General features: G+C 39.3%; 1 protein-coding gene across 1 annotated transcript in view; it reads left to right on the top strand.

Annotated features, from left to right (window-relative positions):
* Positions 1 to 24,346, top strand: part of DSCAM (DS cell adhesion molecule) — a gene marked incomplete at its 5' end in the record, with an annotated part of 749,720 nt that overhangs the window by 420,529 nt on the left and 304,845 nt on the right. The window contains 2 exons of the mRNA XM_032629458.1: positions 5,211 to 5,489; positions 9,492 to 9,767. Coding sequence (XP_032485349.1) covers positions 5,211 to 5,489; positions 9,492 to 9,767 — 555 coding nt within the window. The remainder of the gene's footprint in view (positions 1 to 5,210; positions 5,490 to 9,491; positions 9,768 to 24,346) is intronic.

The following is a 24,346-nucleotide window of genomic DNA, read 5'->3' as shown; positions in this document are numbered from 1 at the left end:
AAATCAGAGCAGAAACAAATGAAATAGAGACTAAAAAAATAGAAAAAATCAATAAAAGTAAGGGCTAGTTCTTTGAAAAGATAAAAATAAAATTATAAAATTTTAGCCAGACTCATCAAGAACAAAAGAGAGAGGTTCCAAATAAATAAAGTCATAAATAAGTGAGGAAAAGTTACAACCAACACCACAGAAATACAAAGGATCATAGGAGATTACCACAATTATATACCAATAAAATGGGCAATCTGGAAGAAATGGATAAATTCCTAGAAATGTACAATCTCCCAAAACTGAATCAGGAAGAAATAGGAAATCTAAACAGACTGATTACCATTAATGAAATCAATCAGTAAAAAAAACAAAAACAACAACAACAAAAAAAATTTTCAACAAACAAAGTTCCAGGACCGGACAACTTCCCAGGTGAATTCTACCAAACATTTAAAGAAGAGCCAACCCTTCTCAAACTATTCCAAATTTGAATAGGAAGAAATGCCTCCGAACTCATTCTGTGATGCCAGAATCACCCAATCACTCAGATACCAAAACCAGACAAAGACACCACACACACCACACAATTATAGGCCAACATCAAGAATGAATATTGCAAAAATCCTCAATAAAATATTAGCACAAACTGAATTCAACAATACATTAAGAGACATACACCATGATCCATGGGATTTATCCCTGGGATATAAGAATAGTTCAGTATACACACATCAATCAATGTGACACACTATGTTAACAAATTGAAGAATCAAAATCATATGATTATATCAGTAGAGGCAGAAAAAGCTTTTGAAAAAATTTAATATTCACTTATGATAAAAAAAAAAACAACCCTTGGGTCTTCCCTGGTGGTGCAGTGGTTAAGAATCTGCCTGCCAAGGCAGGGATCATGGGTTTGAGCCCTGGTCCAGGAAGATCCCATGTGCCGTGGAGCAACTAAGCCCGTGCGCCACAACTACTGAGCCTGCACTCTAGAGCCCATGAGCCACAACTACTGCATCCTCGTGCCATAACTACTGAAACCTGTGCACCTAGAGCCTGTGCTCCACAACAAGAGAAGCCACCACAATAAGAAGCCCACACACCACAATGAAGAGTAGCCCCCACTCACTGCAACTAGAGAAAGCCTGCACGTAGCAACGAAGACCCAACACAGCCAAAAATAAATAAATAAAATAAATAAAAATTTTAAAACAAAAACTCTCAACAAAGTGGGTATAGAGAGAACATACCTCAACATATATATGGCAAGCCCACAGCTAACACCATACTCAACACTGAAAAGCTGAAAGCATTTCCTCTAAGATTAGAAACAAGACAAGAATATTCACTCTCACTCTTTCATTCAACATAGAACTGTAAGTCCAAGCCACAGAAATCAGACAATAAAAGAAATAAAAGTAATGCAAATTGGAAAGGAATAAGTAAAACTATCACTGTTTGTAGATAACATGATACTATATACAGAAAAATCCTAAAGATGCCACCAAAAACTACTAGAACTCATACAATAAATTCGGTAAAGTTACAGGATACAAAATTAAAATACAGAAATTTCTTGCATTTCTATACATGTAACAACAAACTATTAGAAAGAGAAATTAAGAAAACAATCCCATTTACAAGTGCATCGAGAAAAAAAATACCTAGGAATAAATCTAACCAAGGAGGTAAAAGACTTGTATTCCAAAACCCAGAAGACATTGATGAAAGAAATTGAAAATGACACAAACAAATGGAAAGACACAACATGCTCATGTCTTGGAAGAATAAATATGATTAAAATGGCCATGTTTCCCATGGCAATCTACAGAATCGTTGCAATTCATATCAAAATACCAATGGCATTTCACATATCTAGAACAAATAATTCTAAAATTCATATGGAAACCAAAGAAACTCTGAATAGTCTAAATAATCCTGAGGAAGAAGAACAAAGTTGGAGGCATGTCATGCTCCCTGATTTCAAACTATATTACAGAACTACAGTCATCAAAACAGTATGGTACTGATGCAAAAACAGACAGATAGATCAATGGAACAGAATAGGGAGGCCAGAAATGAACCCACACTTCTATGATCAATTAATCTATGACAAAGGTGGCAAGAATATAAAACGGGTAAAAGATAGCCTCTTTGATAAATGGTGTTGGGAAAACTGGATACCTACAGGCAAAAGAATCAAACTGGACTACTCTTTCACACCATATACAAAAATAAATTCCAAATGGATTAAAGACCTAAACTTAAGTCCTGAAACTGTAAAACTCCTAGAAGAAAACATAGGCAGTACATTCTTTGACATTGGTCTTAGCAATATTTTTTTAGATCTATCTCCTCAGGCAAGGGAAACAAAAGCAAAAAATAAATATATGGGAATGCTTGAAACTAAAAAGCTTTTGTGCAGTGAAGAAAACTATCAACAAAATGAGAAGGCTGCTGAATGGAAGAATATATTTGCAAATGGTATATCTGATAAGGGGTTAATATCCAAAATATGCAAAGAACTCATACAACTCAACATCAAAAAAAAAAAAAAACCTAATTAAAAAATGGGTAGGGCTTCCCTGGTGGTGCAGTGGTTGAGAGCCCGCCTGCTGATGCAGGGGACACGGGTTCGTGCCCCAGTCTGGGAAGATCCCACATGCCACGGAGCGGCTGGGCCCGTGAGCCATGGCCGCTGAGCCTGTGCATTCAGAGCCTGTGCTCCGCAGCGGGAGAGGCCACAACAGTTACCTCTGCCCGTGTAACACACACACACACACACAAAATAAACAAAATAAAAAATGGGTAGAAGACCTGAATAGACATTTTTTTTTTCCCAAAGAAGACATACAGATAGCCAACAGACACATGAAAAGATGCTGAACATCACTCATTATCAGGGAAGTGCAAATCAAAACTATGGTGAGATATCAGTACACATCTCTCAGAATCGCTATTATCAAAAAGTCCACAAATAACAAGTGTTGGCAAGGATGTGCAAAAAAATGAAGCCTCATGCACTGAACAGCCACTATGGAAAACAGTATGGAGCTTTTCAAAAAATTAAAAATAGAACTACCATATGATCTAGCAGTTCCACTTCTGGGTATTTATCTGAAGAAAACAAAAACACTAATTTGAAAAGGTATATGCACCCCTATATTCATTGCAGCATTATTTACAATAACTAAGATATGGAAGCAACCTAAGTGTACATCAGTAGATGAATGGATAAAGAAGATGTGCTATAAATATACAATGAAATATTATTTAGTCCTAAAAAATGAAATCTTGCCATCTGTGAAAACATTCGTGGACATAGAGGTTATTATGCTGAGTGAAATAAGTCAGACAGAGAAAGACAAATATTGTACTATATGATTTCACTTATGTGTGGAATCTAAAACAACAAATGAATAAACATAACAAAACAGACTCATCAATACAGAGAACAAATGGGTAGTTGGTGGAGAGGAGGAAGGAAGGGGAATGAAAAGGAAGAAAGGGTAACCATGTGAGGCAATGAATGCTAATTAGCTCGATTTTGGTGATCATTTCACAAAATATATTTATCTGAAAGCATCACATTTTACACCTTAAGTATATACAATTTTTGCCAGTTATACCTCAATAAAGCTGGAAAAACATTTGAAAAGGAGACATAACAACAAAATGTTAACTGTAAAACAATCCTGATTTGATTAGTTATAAAAACAGTAATAATAATATGACTTTTTATCTCATTATGAAAAAATGAATGTGGAGTAGATGATAGGTGATACCAAGAGGCTGTTATTACTCTTGTGTGATACTGACATTGCGGTTATACATGAAAACTCTTATTTTCATCAGAGAAGCATTCTAGATAACATAGGTTTTATGACTTGACTCCAGCATGTTGGCACCAAAAGCAAAGGCTATAGAGAAATAAACAGAAGGAGGATAGAAATATTGTGATGCCTGTTGTATCTGGGTGATGACTATATAGGACACATTATATCATTTTCTCTTGTTTTGTGTGAGTTTGCAAATTTTTGTGATAAAAACTGTTTTTTAAAAATGTAGATAAAAAGTTTGAAGACACGGAGATGGAAATGAAATCCAATGTTGTGTGGTTGTACTAAGTCTATGTCTGACCAAATGTCTCCATGAGAGCACGTTATCAAGCATCACTTAAATGTAAAAGAAATGCCCCATTCTTTTTTTTGTAAAATAGTTTTATTGAGATTTAATTTACCAACCATAAGCTTCACTCATTTTAAGTATACAATTCAATGATTTTAGTAAATACATAGAGTTGTATTCTAACTTTAGAACATTATTTTCTACCCAAAAAGATCCCTGCTGCCCATTTGCAGTAAATTCCAATTCCAGCTCTGGGAAACTACTAATCTACTATCTGTCTCTACCGATTTTCATTTTCTGCATATTTCATTTAAGTCAAATCCTGCAGTATATGACTTTGTACCTGCCTTCTTTCATTTAGCATAATCTTTCAAGGCTTTTTCATGTTGTAACATGTGTCAGTGTTTCACTCTTTTGTATTGCCGAATAGTATGTATGTATATTCACATTTTGTTTATCCATCCACTAAACAATGGTCCTTTGGATTACTTCAGCTTTTTGGCTCTTATGAGTAATCCTGCTATGAACGTTTGTGAACAAGTCTTTGAGTGGACATAGGTTTTCCTTTGTCTAGGGTAGATACCTGGGAGTGGAGCTTTTGGGACCTTACAGTAAACTGAAGTTTTAACATTTTAAGTAGCTACCAAACTGTTTTCCAAAGTGGCCGCACCATTTTACGTTCCCATCAACAATGTATGAAGGTTCCAGTTTCTCCTCCACATCCTCACAAGTCCTTGCTATTGCTTGTGTTTTTTATTATAGCCATCCTAGTGGGTATGAAGTAGTATCTCACTGTGGTTTTAATTTGTATTACCCTAGTGTCTAATGATACTGAGCATCTTTCCATGTGCTTATCAGTCATTTGTATATCTTCTTTAGGGATATAACTGCTTCAACCTTTTGTAAATTCTGAGAAAAAGAAATTTATATGAATAGTGCTTTTTTCTGTTCATATATATATATATAAAATCTTAAAGATCTGTATCAATAGTTGGAATGATACATAGAATATGAATTATACACGAGGCCCTATGATTCTGAATGACCACTTTAAATCATATCTAATAGGCTTTTCTTTTCTTCTGCAGACCCAGCGAACTCAGCCCCGTCCATACTGGATGGGTTTGATCATCGCAAAGCCATGGCGGGGCAGCGTGTGGAGTTGCCTTGCAAAGCGCTCGGCCATCCCGAGCCAGATTACCGCTGGCTGAAGGACAACATGCCCCTGGAACTTTCTGGAAGGTTCCAGAAGACCGTGACTGGGCTGCTGATTGAGAATGCACGCCCCTCAGACTCAGGCAGCTATGTGTGTGAAGTGTCCAACAGATATGGAACTGCTAAGGTGATAGGCCGCCTGTACGTGAAACGTAAGTTGGATGGTAACTTTTAGTGGTGATGGTGGAGCTCTTGTTACAAGCCGACCTCCAGGCTTTCTCTGTAGCCCCCACGAATCCTCACAACAACCCTGCTGAAACCCACAGTAGCCCCATTTTACAGACGAGGAAATTGAGGCTCCAAATTCTCAAGGTTACACAGCTGGAGAGTTGGGAGCCACAGGATATATTTCCAAGATAACATTACCTAGCTGTTGAATTCAGAATGGTCAGCCTGTCTGCAAGTCAGTGGAGGGAGAGGGGCAGGGTGGTGCTGTCAGCAAAGGCAGTGGTGATCAGATCAAAGCAGTTGTCCTTGGCCTGTTTCCAGATGCTGCTTTAAATTTCTAAATGGGGCTGTTATCAGCTCTATAGAGGACTGTATATAAGGTTGTTATTATCCAAATATTGGACTTGGACTCAATATTATAGATAATTTAGGCCAAGTATGGTAGATATATCTCATCTCTAATTGATTTGTAGTGACTGGTGTGAGGAAGATGTTGAGAAGGATGCCAAAGGTAGACTCGGAAGAAGGAGGGGTGTGATTGCAGGGGGAAGCGCTCTAACCTAGTTGAAAAGCCTTAATTTTGCTCATGCAGAAACCAAATCAAAGTGGGTTACTCAAGATCACATGGCCAGAAATGAGTGTCAGAACTCTGGTCAAAATATATGGCTCTCAGTTGCCAGTATGCTATCATACATATCCGTATACATAAAAATTTGATGAACTGAACTGAGCAAACTGAATACGACTCTGACATTGAAAAGGGAGGCATTTTCTTACCCTGGCTTTTTTCCAGCCTTATGCCTGTTTATGGAACTGCCTCTTCAGTGTCACCCTGGGTGTAGAAAGCTTTAGCACAATACCAGCCCAAGTGAGTACATTTGAAATAAATATCCCAATGATGGCCTGGAATCGGCTGTCCAGACTGAGTCCTGCAAATGTCATTCGAACATGCTTAGGCTGAGATTAGAAAGAAAAGGAGGATAATGTCTGCACAGTTATATTTCGATGGCTGAAGAACCTTGTAGATGAAACAATGCAGCACTGGACAGCCAATGAGAATCACTCCAGTATGCAGGCTCAACACCACCTTTCGTGGCTCCCCAGTTTCTGTTGAATAAAGTTTGTATCTTAGGATAGTATGGAAAGCATCTCAAGTAAAGCTGTACGGTCATACTTCTCATAGTTTTTCTTCAAAAAACCCTACTCCTGTGAGATCCAACTTCTTCCTATTCTCATGCAAACCTGTTCCTTCCCTAATTGCAAGTCATGCTGTTCCCTCCTCATGTAATGTAAGACGGTCTTCAAGTACCTGAATGTCTAAAACTTCCCATCTTTCTAAGTCTAATGCAGTGCCTCATTCTCAAAACATCCCGTTGCCCTCCTATTTTCTGCTCAAGGCTCAGAGTATTTTGTTGCTTTCTCTGTAAAGGCATTTACCACTGTCTACATTTTAAAAGTTATTTGTGGAAAAGTCTTAATTCTGACTGCACTTGTTTTCATCTTTGTACTCTGCCACGTCTGGAAAAGTTCCAGATATGCCTCTATTGCTCCCATCCTCCCTTCTGACTGTTTGGTCTCTCTTCTCCAGGCAGAAAGGATGCTCCTGGGTTCCAAATTCTGAAACTTCTTCTATTCTCTCTTGTCTCTTTTCTTTTGGTGCCCTCTTTTACTTTATGGCTTCAAGTTCCTCCCCTCTGAAAACAGCCCTGAATTTGCATGCTCAACCTCAGCCTCCTTGTTGACTGTCAGATGAGCAGCGTGTCTCCCAGTTTTATATCAGATGCTTATCTGGCACTTCCAAAGAACAGTATCCCAAAGTTCTCTCCACCATCTCTCTACCATTTACCAGCCTCTTGTTGTTCTAGACATCTTTCAGCCTCGAACCCTCCAAATGTGAACTTTAAGTCCTGGATCTTCTTTAAGACTTTTCTTTCATGTCCAAGTCCTGACAAGTCCTAGAGATCATATCTCACTGTGTTTCTCAGCTGTGCTCTCCACCTCCACCCAGTTCTAGATCGAGTTGTTTTGTTTGTTAAATTAATTTTTATTAGAGTAGAGTTGCTTTACAATGCTGTGTTAGTTTCTGCTGTACAGCAAAGTGAATCAGCTATACGTAAACATATATCCCCTCATTTTTGGACTTCCTTCCCATTTAGGTCACCACAGAGCATTGAGTAGAGTTCCCTGTGCTCTACAGTAGGTTCTCATTACTAGATCGAGTTTTAATTGCACCTCAACGAGACATCTGCAATGCCCCTTTGCTGACAAGTTTCCCCACTGTCATCTGTCCAACACAATATGATCGATGGATTCTCCGAAAAACGTGTTTATCTATAGCACTTACTTGCTAAAAATTCTAGAAAGCTCTCTTTAGCTCCCTCTGATTTGATTCCAAAATCTGGAGGTCTTTTGTGGTCTTGTCTCAGACTGCCTGTGTAATTTTTCTCCCACTGTTCTCCTTCAGAGACCTTGTGTTGCATCCAAACTGATCCAAAACTCTTCCTGAGACCTAGCAGTGCCTCATGCTCTAATTCCTGCAGTTCCCACTCTTTACGAGGCCCTCTCTTCATCCCAGCTGGCCTCAGTCCTATCCATCCTTGATGTCTGAGGACATTCTATCGATCCTCTTCCACACAGTGTACGTCTCTAATGGACGCTTTGTGTTACTATCTTCCTTCTTGTACTTGTCTTATCCATCTGGAAGACTGAATTTCTTAAAGACTTCACAATGTGGTGACACAAGAAGTCAGTAATAACTGGGGTAAACAACTGTTTTTTGCCATTTACCTGTTGAATGGATTTGGTTAAATTAATTGATCTCTCGGAATAATCGTTTCTTCTGTAAAATGGAGATGATAACACAACACTTGCAGGACTGTGGGAAGACTGACTTAACTAATGTTCAGAAGATATTTGGTAGCTTTATGGCACATGCTAGTGGCACCACAAGTGTTATTCATGTTTGTCTCACCTGTGAGTTTAACCCCATCCTTGGCATATAGTAGATGTTCTATAAATGCTTACGGCATTCAATTGGATTTGCTGAATGAAAACATAGGAAGTCAAAGATGAGAGTTACCACCTATCCAAAGAAGTTAGCCTCATTTTAAAGAACAAAACCCTGTTTCATAGTCACGAATCCTAATATCTACCTGCTTTCTTACAGCTGTGTGTTACTGGCCCTGGTTAAGCCACATAGGGGAGGGGAGTGAGTATGTGTGTGTGAGAATGGCCCAGAGCAAACCCATCTGTGCCACACTGGGAGGCGGCAAATAGGATTTAAATATTCAAATATTTCTGTCCTTGCTGGCAACCAGCACATTGCATTTCTTACTGTCAGTGCGTTAACACTCACATTTACTCAGTGAGAAAGCAATATGACCCATGTCAATCTATTTGCTATACAGTGAAAGAAGCCCAGAAAAAAAAAAAAAAAAAAAACGAATAGTGATGAGGGTTTTCCCAAACAAAATGGTGTGCCATGAAATAATACTGAAATAAGAATATATGGAGTGTGTTCTTTTTTGAGGTTCTTTTCTTTTTCTTTTTGCAATATCATCCCCTACAAAAACAATAGAAAGATAACAGTCTTAACAAGAAATTTACTTCAACAGAAAATCTGTACACATTATCACTTACAGCAATTGTACATGGTAAATTAACTGTAAAAAAAATGATCTTTCTAAATCCCTCTGCTGCCTTAACTCTTGGAGTATTATATGTAGAAGGCCTACCTAGTGCTATTTACAAGTCCCAAATTAAGACTGTATAACTTACATAAAACCTATTAACTTGTCAGCTCAGTTTAATATCTTTGACTACTCAGTGCCCTGTATGAGGAAAAAGCCCACCTTGACATATTGACAAATGGGCAGAAAGTGCTTGCGAAGATGCCTTTGCCTGTCGTAAGTCCAGCATGTTGTTGAAATGATCTCTACATGTGTGCTGTTTTTACCTTCTTTTTTTTCTCTTCCCCAAAACTCCAGAGCCACTGAAAGCTGCCATCAGCCCCAGGAAAGTTAAAAGCAGCGTGGGCAGCCAGGTATCCTTGTCCTGCAGCGTGACAGGAAGTGAGGGCCAGGAACTCTCCTGGTACCGAAACGGTGAAGTCCTCAACCCTGGAAAGAATGTCAGGATAACAGGCATCAACCACGAGAACCTTATAATGGATCACATGGTCCGAAGTGACGGGGGCGCGTATCAGTGCTTTGTGCGCAAGGACAAGCTGTCCGCTCAAGACTATGTGCAGGTGGTCCTTGAAGGTCAGTGGGCCCCGTTACAGGGTTTGGCGAAAAAAGAGCCCAAACCCAGAGCCCAAACTCAGGAGCAAGAGTAAAGGGTGAAACACTGCTCTTAACTCACAGTGTTAATATTTCTGTCTATCTGACCAGCTGATAATTCTACCCTAGTTTTTCAAGCTCAACTGGGCAAATAAAGAATAAGTTCTGGTGAAATGAACATTGTCTATGGTAGAAGCAACATAAGTAACATGATTTAACTTAAAGTTAATTAACATAAATGTTGCCCACTCACGTGTTTAAAGTTACTTGTCAAGAGATAGACCTTAAGGCTTCCCTGGTGGTGCGGTGGTTGAGTGTCCGCCTGCCGATGGAGGGGACACAGGTTCGTGCCCCGGTCCAGGAAGATCCCATGTGCTGCGGAGCGGCTGGGCCCGTGAGCCATGGCTGCTGAGCCTGCACGTCCGGAGCCTGTGCTCCACAACAGGAGAGGCCACGACAGTGAGAGGCCCGCGTACCGCAAAAAAAAAAAAAAAAAAAAAAAAAAAAAAGATATAGACCTTAGAAACTTGAGATTTATGGTTTGGTTGACAATTCATTGTCCCCTAGACCAGGGTTTCTCAGGAGCGCTTGCTTTGGAAGACTGCTTTATGCACTGTGGGATGTTGTGCGGCCTCCCCTCACTAGATGCTAACAGCGCCTTCCTCCAGTGTGACAAACAAAAATGTCTCTAGACATTGCCAGGTGTCCCCTGGAGGGGAAAATAGCTCCCCCAAAATTGATAAGCACAACTTTGGAGGCAACATTTAGAGCAACATTTCAATGTAGTGCTTGGTGGAGTGAAAAAATGGCTTCTGGTTTGTGGGGTTGTCTATTTGGGTCCATAGAGTCACAGATTTAGGTGAATGGAATTTTTGAAGAATTACCTTGTGTTATCATAATAGGTTTTAGGTATGTTATGTTGCTTTCTTTTCTTAACCGCCTGCTGCCTACTTACATCTTCAAGCTTATCAATCATCCAGGGAAAGAAGCTATTAAGGTAACAGTCAAGCGAGAGACATATGTTTATCACCAGATAATTGAACTAGCTTTTATCTGTGTATTTGCATGTCTTGTTGGAAATTGTGCCTTCTTATATAATTTAAAATTCATCTGTTATCAACTGATTAAAATAACTACATGAGTTTCATATAGCCTAAAGGAGGAAGAAAGAAAATCCATTTATATATGAAAATAAGTTTAAATATCTCTTGATGCTAAGAGGATATGAAACAGGCTTAGAATGACATTCTTACTTTGATTCGAGCATTTCCTTGCAGACAGTGAGCATTTTAAAGCAGAGGCGAAATTAGCTGAAGGCATGGTGCTCATATTAAAAGCCTGACACTGTGTTCCACATAATAATTAAGTGCAGACAGTAATCAATTTGCACAGAGCCAGTTTGCTAATGATGATGCCCTGTAGTCCTCACATAGTCACTATTTTTAGATTCTTTGTAGAAAAGGGAGAGATTACCTGTCTAGGGCTGGTTACCTTGGCAACCATCTCCTGTGACCAAAGAAAACCTAAAGAGCGTATTGATAATCCATAATGATGTCGAAACAGGTGAGGTTATCAGAGAGTGACAGCAAGAAAGATTTCAAAGACACTCAGGTCTTACTGGGAAAATAATGTCTGCTTTCATCTTCAAAAAAACCTGTTGCTTGAATAAAAAGAGGGGGCAGAGGAGCACACTGAGCCTACTTACGGATTTATTTGCTGCATGTCAGGTACCATTTAGGACAAGAAGCTTCATCTTATTTTTTCTCGTCTGAAAGATGATAATGCTAATGTCGCCAAAGAGAGCGGAAATGGAATTACAAATACATTAGCTAGTAACTGCCTTAAAATGGTGTCTAACTAGTATCCTTGTTACGACGTAACCTCCTGTAACAGCTATGGATTAACATGGATTATAAAAACTCACAATACTGTGAACTTAGAATGGCCATTGACATAATGTAGAATCTTGGGATATTTCCTATGAGGACAAAGAAACTGGAATGGAAGTTTAAAGAAACTGGAATCTAATAATTATAGGTTCAAGATCAGACCAGAACACCTGGAAAATGGAATCATAGAGAAGAACAAGAACAAGTCCTATTTCTGGAAATGATGGAATAGCAGGTATCAGACTAACCTGCAAGAAGGTGAAAATTTTGAACTTTGGGAAAAGCAAAACTGTTTGCAGACACTGGGGAAACACCCAGAAGCAGGCAGAAAGAATTTCCACCCTTGAAAGAAGGGGAAAATATTAGGTGATTTCTACACTAATACCACATTTCCCCTGAGGATATTTTCCAGTGCTGGTGCGATGGGAAGGTGGGGAAACTAGAACACAAAAAGAAATGCAAAAACTACAGTCTTAATGAGATTGAAATGAATTTTTTTGACTTATTCTTTTCAACATTAAAAAAAACTATCAATATACATGTCTATATACATCAAAAATAGACTTTAAAAGTTAAGGCAATATAAAGATATTTTCAATAAATAAAAGCTTGAAGAATGTTATGCCAGAAGACCTACCTGCACACCAAGAAATGGTAAATGAAGTCATTCAGGGTGAAGAAAATGACCTAAAATGGAAACTCAGATCTATAGCATGAGAGTATGAGAAATGACAAATATGTTAGTAAACATTTAGCAAAATTGTTTTCTCTCTTTTAATTTCTTTAAACAGCAATTGACAAATTAAACAACTACGCAATTACAATATTGTGTTATAGAGTTTATAACATAAATAGATAGAATAACACAGTGGACAGTATATAAATTAAATTCTTTGAAATCATTTGTTGCAAAGTTCCTCCATTTCACATGAAGAATGATAATTTTAACTTTTAGTAGATGTGATTAAAATTATATGTACCTATACATATGTATAAATTTGCATGTACACATTAATGTTAATGTATGTATAAATATATATGAAAATAGAAAGGCAAATATGGAATGAGAGAAAATATTTAACACAGACATTTATATATAATGTATAATATATATATATATATACATATGTCTGACAAACATATGTAATTTTATGAGATATCTGACATATACACATGTAAAAGTAAACTTGTACTGACTTGTATATGTGTATGTATATACCTTGTATCCAGTATATATGTATATATTATATATATACTTGTATTCAGTAGACATAAAGAACTCCTGCAAATCAATAACAAAGGCAAATAGTCTAACACAAAAATGGAAAAAGATTTGAGCAGACATTTTAAGAAAGGAAATACACAAATGGCCAATAAGGACAGGAAAACATCACTTCCATGGTATTTGTCAAAAATGCAAAACTTGTATCTAATCACCAGGAAATATCAAACTGAATTTGAGCAGCTGGCTACAAAGTAACTTCAAACATGTCAAAGTCAAGAAACGCAACAGAGACTGAGGAATGTTGCATATTAAAAGCGACTCAAGATGGGGGGGGGACCTTGAAGATGGCGGAAGAGTAAGACGCGGAGATCGCCTTCCTCCCCACGGATACACCAGAAATACATCCACACGTGGAACAACTCCTACAGAACTCCTACTGAAGGCTGGCAGAAGACCTCAGACCTCCCAAAAGGCAAGAAACTCCCCACGTAACTGGGTAGGGCAAAAGAAAAAACAGAGACAAAAGAATAAGGACGGCACCTGCACCAGTGGGAGGGAGCTGTGAAGGAGGAAAAGTTTCCACACACTAGGAAGCCCCTCCGCGGGCGGAGACTGCGGGAGGCAGAGGGGGGAGTTTCGGGACCGCGGAGTGGTGCACAGCGACGGGTGCGGAGGGCAAAGCGGGGAGATTCCTGCACAGACGATCGGTGCTGACCGGCACTCACCAGCCCGAGTGGCTTGTCTGCTCACCCGCCGGGGCGGGCGGGGCTGCGAGCTGAGGCTCGGGTTTTGGTTTTGGACGGAGCTCAGGGAGAGGACTGGGGTTGGCGGCTTGAACATAGCCTGAAGGGGTTGGTGCACCACGACTAGCCGGGAGGGAGTTCGGGGAAAAGCCTGCACCGGCCGAAGAGGCAAGAGACTTTTTCTTCCCTCTTTGTTTCCTGGTGCGCAAGGAGAGGGGTTTAAGAGCGCTGCTTAAAGGAACTCCAGAGACGGGCGCGAGCCGCGGCTAAAAGCGCGAACCCCAGAGACGGGCGCGAGCCGCGGCTGAGGGCGCGAGCCCCCGAGACGGGCGCGAGCCGCGGCTGAAAGCGCAAACCCCAGAGACGGGCGCGAGCCGCGGCTACAACCGCGGACCCCAGAGACGGGCGGGAGACGCTAAGGCTGCTGCTGCCGCCACCAAGGGGCCTGTGTGCGAGCACAGGTCACTCTCCACACCCCTCTTCCGCGGAGCCTGTGCAGCCCGCCACTGCCAGGTTCCCGGGATCCAGGGACAACTTCCCCGGGACAGCGCACGGCGGGCCTCAGGCTGGTGCAACGTCACGCCGGCCTCTGCCGCAACGTCACGCTGCCTCTGCCGCCGCAGGCCGGCCCCGCACGCAGTGCCCCTCCTTCCCCCATCCCCCAACCCCCGGCCTGAGTGAGCCGGAGGCCCCGAATCAGCGGCTCCTTTAACCCCGTCCTGTCTGAGCGAAAAAACAGACGCCCTCCAGCGACCTACACGCAAGAGGCAGGGCCAAATCCAAAGCTGAGCTCCTGTGACCTGTGAGAACAAAGAAGAGAAAGGGAAATCTCTCCCAGCAGCCACAGAAGCAGCGGATTAAAGCTCCACAATCAACTTGATATACCCTGCATCTGTGGAATACCTGAATAGACAAGGAATGATCCCAAATTGAAGAGGTGGAATTTAGGAGCGAGATCTATGATTTTTTTCCCTTTTCCTCTTTTTGTGAATGTGTACGTGTATGCTTCTGTGTGACATCTAGTCTGTATACTCTAGCTTCCACCATTTGTCCTAGGGCTATATCCGTCCATGACTTTTTTTTAAAAATTCTTTTTCTTAATAATTAAGTTTAATTGTAATAACTTTATTATACTTTACCTTCGTTCTTTCTTTCTTTCCTTCCTTCCCTCCCTCCTTTAGACAACGAATCACCCCAAATTGAGGAGGTGGTCTCAGGGAGCAGGATTTATGATTTTTCCCCCTTTACCTCTTTTTGTGAAGGTGTATGTGTATGCTTCTGTGTAAGATTTTCTCTGTATAGCTTTGCTTCCAACATTTGTCCTAAGGTTCTATCCGTCCCTTTTTTTTTTTTTTCTAAATATTTTTTAATTCAATAACTATATTATACTTTATTTTATTTTTACTGTATCATCTTTCTTTCTGTCTTTTTTTCCTTCTTTCCCTCCTTCCTTCCTTCCTCCCTCCCTCCCTCCCTCCCTCCTTTCTTTCCTTCTTTGCTTCTTTCTTCCTTCCTTCCTTTCCTCCTTTCCCTCTTTCTTTACTCATACTTCTACTAATTCTCCCTACTTTTTCTCCCTTTTATTCTGAGCTGTGTGGATGAAAGGCTCTTGGTGCTCCAGCCAGGAGTCAGGGCTCTGCCTCTGAGGTAGGAGAGCCAACTTCAGGACACTGGTCAACAAGAGACCTCCCAGCTCCACATAATATTAAACGGTGGAAATATCCCAGAGACCTCCATCTTAACACCAGCACCCAGCTTCACTCAACGACCAGCAAGCCATAGTGCTGGACAACCTATGCCAAACAACTAGCAAAACAGGAACACAACCCCACCCATTAGCAGAGAGGCTGCCTAAAATCATAATAAGGCCACAGACACCCCAAAACACACCACCAGACGTGAACCTGCCCACTAGAGAGACAAGATCCAGCCTCATCCAGCACAACACAGGCACTAGTCCCCTCCACCAGGAAGCCTACACAACCCACTGAAACAACCTTAGCCACTGGAGACAGACATCAAAAACAACGGGAACTACGAACCTGCAGCCTGCAAAAAGGAGACCCCAAACACAGTAAGATAAGCAAAATGAGAAGACAGAAAAACACACAGCAGATGAAGGAGCAAGATAAAAACCCACCAGACCTAACAAATGAAGAGGAAATAGGCAATCTACCTGAAAAAGAATTCAGAATAATGATAGTAAGGATGATCCGAAATCTTGGAAGTAGAATGGACAAAATGCAAGAAACAGTTAACAAGGACCTACAAGAACTAAAGATGAAACAAGCAACGATGAACAATGCAATAAATGAAATTAAAATCACTCTAGATAGGATCAATAGCAGAATAACTGAGGCAGAAGAACGGATAAGTGACCTGGAAGATAAAGTAGTGGAAATAACTACTGCAGAGCAGAATAAAGAAAAAAGAATGAAAAGAACTGAGGACAGTCTCAGAGACCTCTGGGACAACATGAAACGCACCAACATTCGAATTATAGGGGTTCCAGAAGAAGAAGAAAGAAAGAAAGGGACTGAGAAAATATTTGAAGAGATTATAGTTGAAAACTTCCCTAATATGGGAAAGGAAATAGTTAATCAAGTCCAGGAAGCACAGAGGGTCCCATACAGGATAAATACAAGGAGAAACACGCCAAGACACATATTAATCAAACTGTCAAAAATTAAATACAAAGAAAGCATATTAAAAGCAGCAAGGGAAAAACAACAAATAACACACAAGGGAATCCCCATAAGGTTAACAGCTGATCTCTCAGCAGAAACCCTACAAGCCAGAAGGGAGTGGCAGGACATACTGAAAGTGATGAAGGAGAATAGCCTGAAACCAAGACTACTCTACCCAGCAAGGATCTCATTCACATTTGATGGAGAAATTAAAACCTTTACAGACAAGCAAAAGCTGAGAGAGTTCAGCACCACCAAACCAGCTTTACAACAAATGCTAAAGGAACTTCTCTAGACACGAAACACAAGAGTAGGAAATGACCTATAGTAGCGAACCCAAAACAATATATAAAATGGAAATAGGAACATACATATCAATAATTACCTTAAATGTAAATGGACTAAATGCTCCCACCAAAAGACACAGATTGGCTGAATGGATACAAAAACAAGACCCTTATATATGCTGTCTACAAGAGACCCACTTCAGACCTAGAGACACATACAGACTGAAAGTAAGGGGATGGAAAAAGATATTCCATGCAAATGGAAACCAAAAGAAAGCTGGAGTAGCAATTCTCATATCAGACAAAATAGACTTTAAAATAAGGACTATTAAAAGGGACAAAGAAGGACACTACATAATGATCAAGGGATCGATCCAAGAAGAAGATATAACAATTGTAAATATTTATGCACCCAACATAGGAGCACCTCAATACATAAGGCAAATACTAACAACCATAACAGGGGAGATCAACAGTAACACATTCATAGTAGGGGACTTTAACACCCCACTTTCACCCATGGACAGATCATCCAAAATGAAAATAAATAAGGAAACACAAGCTTTAAATGATACATTAAACAAGATGGACTTAATTGATATTTATAGGACACTCCATCCAAAAACAACAGAATACACATTTTTCTCAAGTGCTCATGGAACATTCTCCAGGATAGATCATATCTTGGGTCACAAATCAAGCCTTGGTAAATTTAAGAAAACTGAAATTGTATCAAGTATCTTTTCCGACCACAACGCCATGAGACTAGATATCAATTACAGGAAAAGATCTTTAAAAAATACAAACACATGGAGGCTAAACAATACACTACTTAATAATGAAGTGATCACTGAAGAAATCAAAGAGGAAATAAAAAAATACCTAGAAACAAATGACAATGGAGACACAACGACCCAAAACCTATGGGATGCAGCAAAAGCAGTTCTAAGGGGGAAGTTTATAGCAATACAAGCCCACCTTAAGAAGCAGGAAACATCTCGAATAAACAACCTAACCTTGCACCTCAAGCAATTAGAGAAAGAAGAACAAAAAAACCCCAAAGCTAGCAGAAGGAAAGAAATCATAAAAATCAGATCAGAAATAAATGAAAAAGAAATGAAGGAAACAATAGCAAAGATCAATAAAACTAAAAGCTGGTTCTTTGAGAAGATAAACAAAATAGGTAAACCACTAGCCAGACTCATCAAGAAAAAAAGGGAGAAGACTCAAATCAATAGAATTAGAAATGAAAAAGGAGAAGTAACAACTGACACTGCAGAAATAAAAAAAATCATGAGAGATTACTACAAGCAACTCTATGCCAATAAAACGGACAATCTGGAAGAAATGGACAAATTCTTAGAAATGCACAACCTGCCAAGACTGAATCAGGAAGAAATAGAAAATATGAACAGACCAATCACAAGCACTGAAATTGAAACTGTGATTAAAAACCTTCCAACAAACAAAAGCCCAGGACCAGATGGCTTCACAGGTGAATTCTATCAAACGTTTAGAGAAGAGCTAACACCTATCCTTCTCAAACTCTTCCGAAATATAGCAGAGGGAGGAACACTCCCAAATTCCTTCTACGAAGCCACCATCACCTTGATACCAAAACCAGACAAGGATGTCACAAAGAAAGAAAACTACAGGCCAATATCACTGATGAACATAGATGCAAAAATCCTCAACAAAATACTAGCAAACAGAATCCAACAGCACATTAAAAGGATCATACACCATGATCAAGTGGGGTTTATTCCAGGAATGCAAGGATTCTTCAATATACGCAAATCTATCAATGTGATAAACCATATTAACAAATTGAAGGAGAAAAACCATATGATCATCTCAATAGATGCAGAGAAAGCTTTCGACAAAATTCAACACCCATTTATGATAAAAACCCTCCAGAAAGTAGGTATAGAGGGAACTTTCCTAAACATAATAAAAGCCATATATGACAAGCCCACAGCAAACATCATCCTCAATGGTGAAAAACTGAAAGCATTTCCACTAAGATCAGGAACAAGACAAGGTTGCCCACTCTCACCACTCTTATTCAACATAGTTTTGGAAGTTTTAGCCACAGCAATCAGAGAAGAAAAGGAAATAAAAGGAATCCAAATCGGAAAAGAAGAAGTAAAGCTGTCACTGTTTGCAGATGACATGATACTATACATAGAGAATCCTAAAGATGCTACCAGAAAACTACTAGAGCTAATCAATGAATTTGGTAAAGTAGCAGGATACAAAATTAATGCACAGAAATCTCTGGCATTCCTATATACTAATGATGAAAAATCTGAAAGTGAAATCAAGAAAACACTCCCATTTACCATTGCAACAAAAAGAATAAAATATCTAGGAATAAACCTACCTAAGGATACGAAAGACCTGTATGCAGAAAATTATAAGACACTGATGAAAGAAATTAAAGATGATACAAATAGATGGAGAGATATACCATGTTCTTGGATGGGAAGAATCAACATTGTGAAAATGACTCTACTACCCAAAGCAATCTACAGATTCAATGCAATCCCTATCAAACTACCACTGGCATTTTTCACAGAACTAGAACAAAAAATTTCGCAATTTGTATGGAAACACAAAAGACCCCGAATAGCCAAAGCAATCTTTAGAACGAAAAAAGGAGCTGGAGGAATCAGGCTCCCTGACTTCAGACTATATTACAAAGCAACAGTAATCAAGACAGTATGGTACTGGCACAAAAACAGAAAGATAGATCAGTGGAACAGGATAGAAAGCCCAGAGATAAACCCACGCACATATGGACACCTTATCTTTGATAAAGGAGGCAGGAATGTACAGTGGAGAAAGGACAGCCTCTTCAATAAATGGTGCTGGGAAAACTGGACAGGTACATGTAAAAGTATGAGATTAGATCACTCTCTAACACCATACACAAAAATAAGCTCAAAATGGATTAAAGACCTAAATGTAAGGCCAGAAACTATCAAACTCTTAGAAGAAAACATAGGAAGAACACTCTATGACATAAATCACAGCAAGATCCTTTCTGACCCACCTCCTAGAGTAATGGAAATAAAAACAAAAATAAACAAATGGGACCTAATGAAACTTCAGAGCTTTTGCACAGCAAAGGAAACCATAACCAAGACCAAAAGACAACCCTCAGAATGGGAGAAAACATTTGCAAATGAAGCAACTGACAAAGGATTAATCTCCAAAATTTACAAGCAGCTCATGCAGCTCAATAACAAAAAAACAAACAACCCCATCCAAAAATGGGCAGAAGACCTAAATAGACATTTCTCCAAAGAAGATATACAGACTGCCAACAAACACATGAAAGAATGCTCAACATCATTAATCATTAGAGAAATGCAAATCAAAACTACAATGAGATATCATCTCACACCAGTCAGAATGGCCATCATCAAAAAATCTAGAAACAATAAATGCTGGAGAGGGTGTGGAGAAAAGGGGACACTCTTGCACTGCTGGTGGGAATGTGAATTGGTTCAGCCACTGTGGAGAACAGTATGGAGGTTCCTTAAAAAACTACAAATAGAATTACCATATGACCCAGCAATCCCACTACTTGGAATATACCCTGAGAAAACCAAAATTCAAAGAGAGTCATGTACCAAAATGTTCATTGCAGCTCTATTTACAATAGCCAGGACATGGAAACAACCTAAGCGCCCATCATCGGATGAATGGATAAAGAAGATGTGGCACATATACACAATGGAATATTACTCAGCCTTAAAAAGAAATGAAATTGAGCTATTTGTAATGAGATGGATAGACCTAGAATCTGTCATACAGAGTGAAGTAAGTCAGAAAGAAAAAGACAAATACCGTATGCTAACACATATATATGGAATTTAAGGGAAAAAAATGTCATGAAGAACCTAGGGGTAAGATAGGAATAGAGACACAGACCTACTGGAGAACGGACTTAAGGATATGGGGAGGGGGAAGGGTGAGTTTTGACAGGGCGAGAGAGAGTCATGGACATATACACACTAACAAACGTAGTAAGGTAGATAGCTGGGGGGAAGCAGCCGCAAGGCACAGGGATATTAGCTCGGTGCTTTGTGACAGCCTGGAAGGGTGGGATGGGGAGAGTGGGAGGGAGGGAGACGCAAGAGTGAAGACATATGGGAACATATGTATATGTATAGCTGATTCACTTTGTTATAAAGCAGAAACTAACACACCATTGTAAAGCAATTATACCCCAATAAAGATGTTTAAAAAAAAAAAAAATAGAAGTATGTTAAATAAACTAAAAACTAAAAATTTAAAAAAAAAAAAAAAAAAAAAAGCGACTCAAGACAGATTCTAGGTCCATCCACCTCACTACAAATAACTCAATTTCGTTTCTTTTTATGGCTGAGTAATATTCCATTGTATATATGTGCCACATCTTCTTTATCCATTCATCTGTCGATGGGCATTCAGGTTGCTTCCATGTCCTGGCTATTGTAAATAGTGCTGCAATGAACATTATGGTACATGTCTTTTTGAATTATGGCTTTTCTCAGGGTAAGGGCAGGAATAAAGGCATAGACATAGAGAATGGACTTGAGGACATGGCGGGGAGGGGGAAGCTGGGGTTAAGTGAGAGTAGCATCAACATATACACACTACCAAATGTAAAATAGTTAGCTAATGGTAAGCAGCAGCATAGCACAGGGAGATCAACTCAGTGCTTTGTGAACACCTAGAGGGGTGGGGTAGGGAGAGCAGGAGGGAGACGCAAGAGGGAGGGGATATGATCATATATGTATGCATATGGCTGATTCACTTTGTTGTACAACAGAAACTAACACAGTGTTGTGAAGCAATTATACTCCAATAAAGATCTATTAAAAAAAAAGAGAGACAGACTAAGGAGCCACCACAAATAAATGTAAGGTGTGAAACTGAGAGAACTTGGGAAAATAGCTGTAAGGGACATTATTGGTCAATCGGCAGACTTTGCATTAGATAACAGTACCCTTCCAAAGTTACATATCCTAATTTTGCTGACTGTCCTGCGATTATGACAGGTTCCATGAGTGTGTAAAAAGGGCACACTCAAACATGGGTTTGAAGCCAAGAACAGGCAAAAGTAATGCACGGTGATAGAAATCAGAATGTGATCAGCTGTGGTGGGTGAAGAATGATTGAAAGAACCTCTAGAAACTTTGTGGGGTGATGGAAATGGTTTTTATCTTGACCGTTTTGAGGTTATGCAGGTATATATATTTAACAAAATTCATTCTGTTTGTAAGCTTAAGATCTATACATTTAACTGTAAGTAAATTTTATCTAAAAAATAAAAGTGTAACTGAAGAAAACTTTCCTAAATAGATTTAAAAAAAAAAAAGGCTTGAGATTTCAGTGCTTAGTGTAAAAATCAGTGAAAAAATAATTCACAGCTAAACACATCCTGACAAATACATTGAATTGTAAGGTCCAATAAAATAACCTGAACATTCCCAAGCACCAGCAACTGGTTATGTACAAAGAGTAATGGTCAGCATCACATGTAACTTCTCTGTAAATTAAACGTAGAGCATGTTGAAGTCATGTCTGCAGTGTTCTACAGGCAAAAGCACAGGTTCTTTATTTTAATATTATGAAGTTACTTTTGTCATCTTTGATAGTAAAAGAAAGATGTTTGCAATCCAAGGACCTTGAAATATACTACTTATGAATGCATCTGGGGAAAAAAAAAATACTTGAAGGCCTTCTCCAACCTCAAACCATTGAGTTGGAATGAAGAAGTTAAGATTCAGGAATTTGCAAATGAAAAGATGGTAGAAGGCTCTAGGTCTTCAGAAATAGGCTTCAGGGTTTTGTGGTGATGAATAACTCTTTTTTCAGGGATATTTGAAAATGTTAACAATTACCCTTCTGTGATGGAATTGCAAGATAACTTCAGTTTTATTTCCAGTTTTTCTTTGGTTTATATATACGTTCAAATTTTTCAACAATGAATACATATAATTATTATAATTAAAATTACAGACTAAAAAAATCTGTTAATCATTATCTTTCACTATGGTTAAACCCTTGAAATTAGCACCCAAAAAAATTTTTTTTAATATCTCCTCCAGCAAGGTTTATTACCAGACTCAGAAATCCTGTTGCATGTGATCACAATCATGTCAAAATGACCTATCTACGCCTAGAAAAAAAAAGTGTCACTATGTTGATTTATAGTGCCTGCGGCTGGTAGACCCACTGGTAACTTTTCCTTCTTTTGACTTTAATACATTTTTCTCTCTTTCTTTTCTTTAAAGGAAGCGCATATATATATACGTATATATATATATATATATATACGTATATATATATACGGTATGTAAAGAAACATGTATTTGTGATTACTACCATATAACATGAGGCAGATAATCAATAAATGTAATAGAAAAATAATGGAATATGAAAATTTGATCTTTGTCAAAAATAATGGAAATTGCTATGGAAACTTTCCTTAAGATTAAGCTCCTTGTTTGCCTGGGACAGTCTTGAGTTGTGCCTGTTCTCCTGGTATCTGTTTGTTGCTTTTTTTTTTTTTTTTTTTTTTTTTTGCGGGACGCGGGCCTCTCACTGTTGTGGCCTCTCCCGTTGCGGAGCACAGGCTCCGGACGCGCAGGCTCAACGGCCATGGCTCACGGGCCCAGCCACTCCACGGCATGTGGGATCCTCCCGGACGGGGGCATGAACCTGCGTCCCCTGCATCGGCAGGCGGGCTCTCAACCACTGCACCACCAGGGAAGCCCTCCTGGTATCTGCTTTATTCTCAAAAGTATTCCAGGTTAGATGATAAATTAATGGCCACCCTACTTAAGATACTTATGGAATCTAAAATATGACATAAATGAACTTATCTGTGAAACAGAAACAGACTCACAGACTTAGAGAACAGACTTGTGGTTACCAAGGGGGAGGGGGTGGGGGGAGGATGTATTGGGAGTTTGGGGTTAGCAGATGCCCACTATTATATAGAGAATGGATAAACAGTACGGTCCTACTATAGAGCACAGGGAACTATATTCAGTATCTTGTGATAAACCATAAAATAATATGAAAATGAACCTATCTATGTGTGTAACTGAATAACTTTGCCTACAGCAGAAATTAACACATTTTAACTCAACTATACTTCAATGAAATAAATTTTAAAAGAAAGAAAGAAAGAAAAGATGCTTATGGAGATATTTAATAATACTGAAAGGGTCAAATTTGTTTAGCTTCTACCATTATCAAGGCCTTCATGAAAATTCACATGCAGTTATATGTCATTCAAACTATAAAACATGATTTCTTAGGAGAAAATTATAAAGATGAGATAATCAATCTCTTAGTTCCTTTTTCCTGCAAACAATTTCCCAGTTGAGGGACTTCCCTGGTGGTCCAGTGGTAAAGAATCCGCCTTCCAATGCAGCGGGACGTGGGTTCGATCCCTGGTCGGGGAACTAAGATCCCACATGCCGCGGGGAAACTAAGCCCATGTGCCACAACTACTGAGCCTGCGTGCCACAACTAGAGAGAAGCCCGCACACTGCGGTGAAAGATCCTGCGTGCTGCAACTAAGACCCGAAGCAGCCAAAACATAAATAAATTTCAAAAAATAAATAAAAAACGATTCCTCACTTGAGCAATCCCTAATTAACTTGGGGGAAGTAGAAAGCTAAAGCGACCATTGGAAGTGTGTGGGTTTCCTCTATGTTTATAAC

The sequence above is a fragment of the Phocoena sinus genome, chromosome 4 (assembly GCF_008692025.1).
Source record: "Phocoena sinus isolate mPhoSin1 chromosome 4, mPhoSin1.pri, whole genome shotgun sequence".
Lineage (NCBI taxonomy): Eukaryota > Metazoa > Chordata > Mammalia > Artiodactyla > Phocoenidae > Phocoena > Phocoena sinus.
This window is presented reverse-complemented; position numbering and strand designations above follow the sequence as displayed.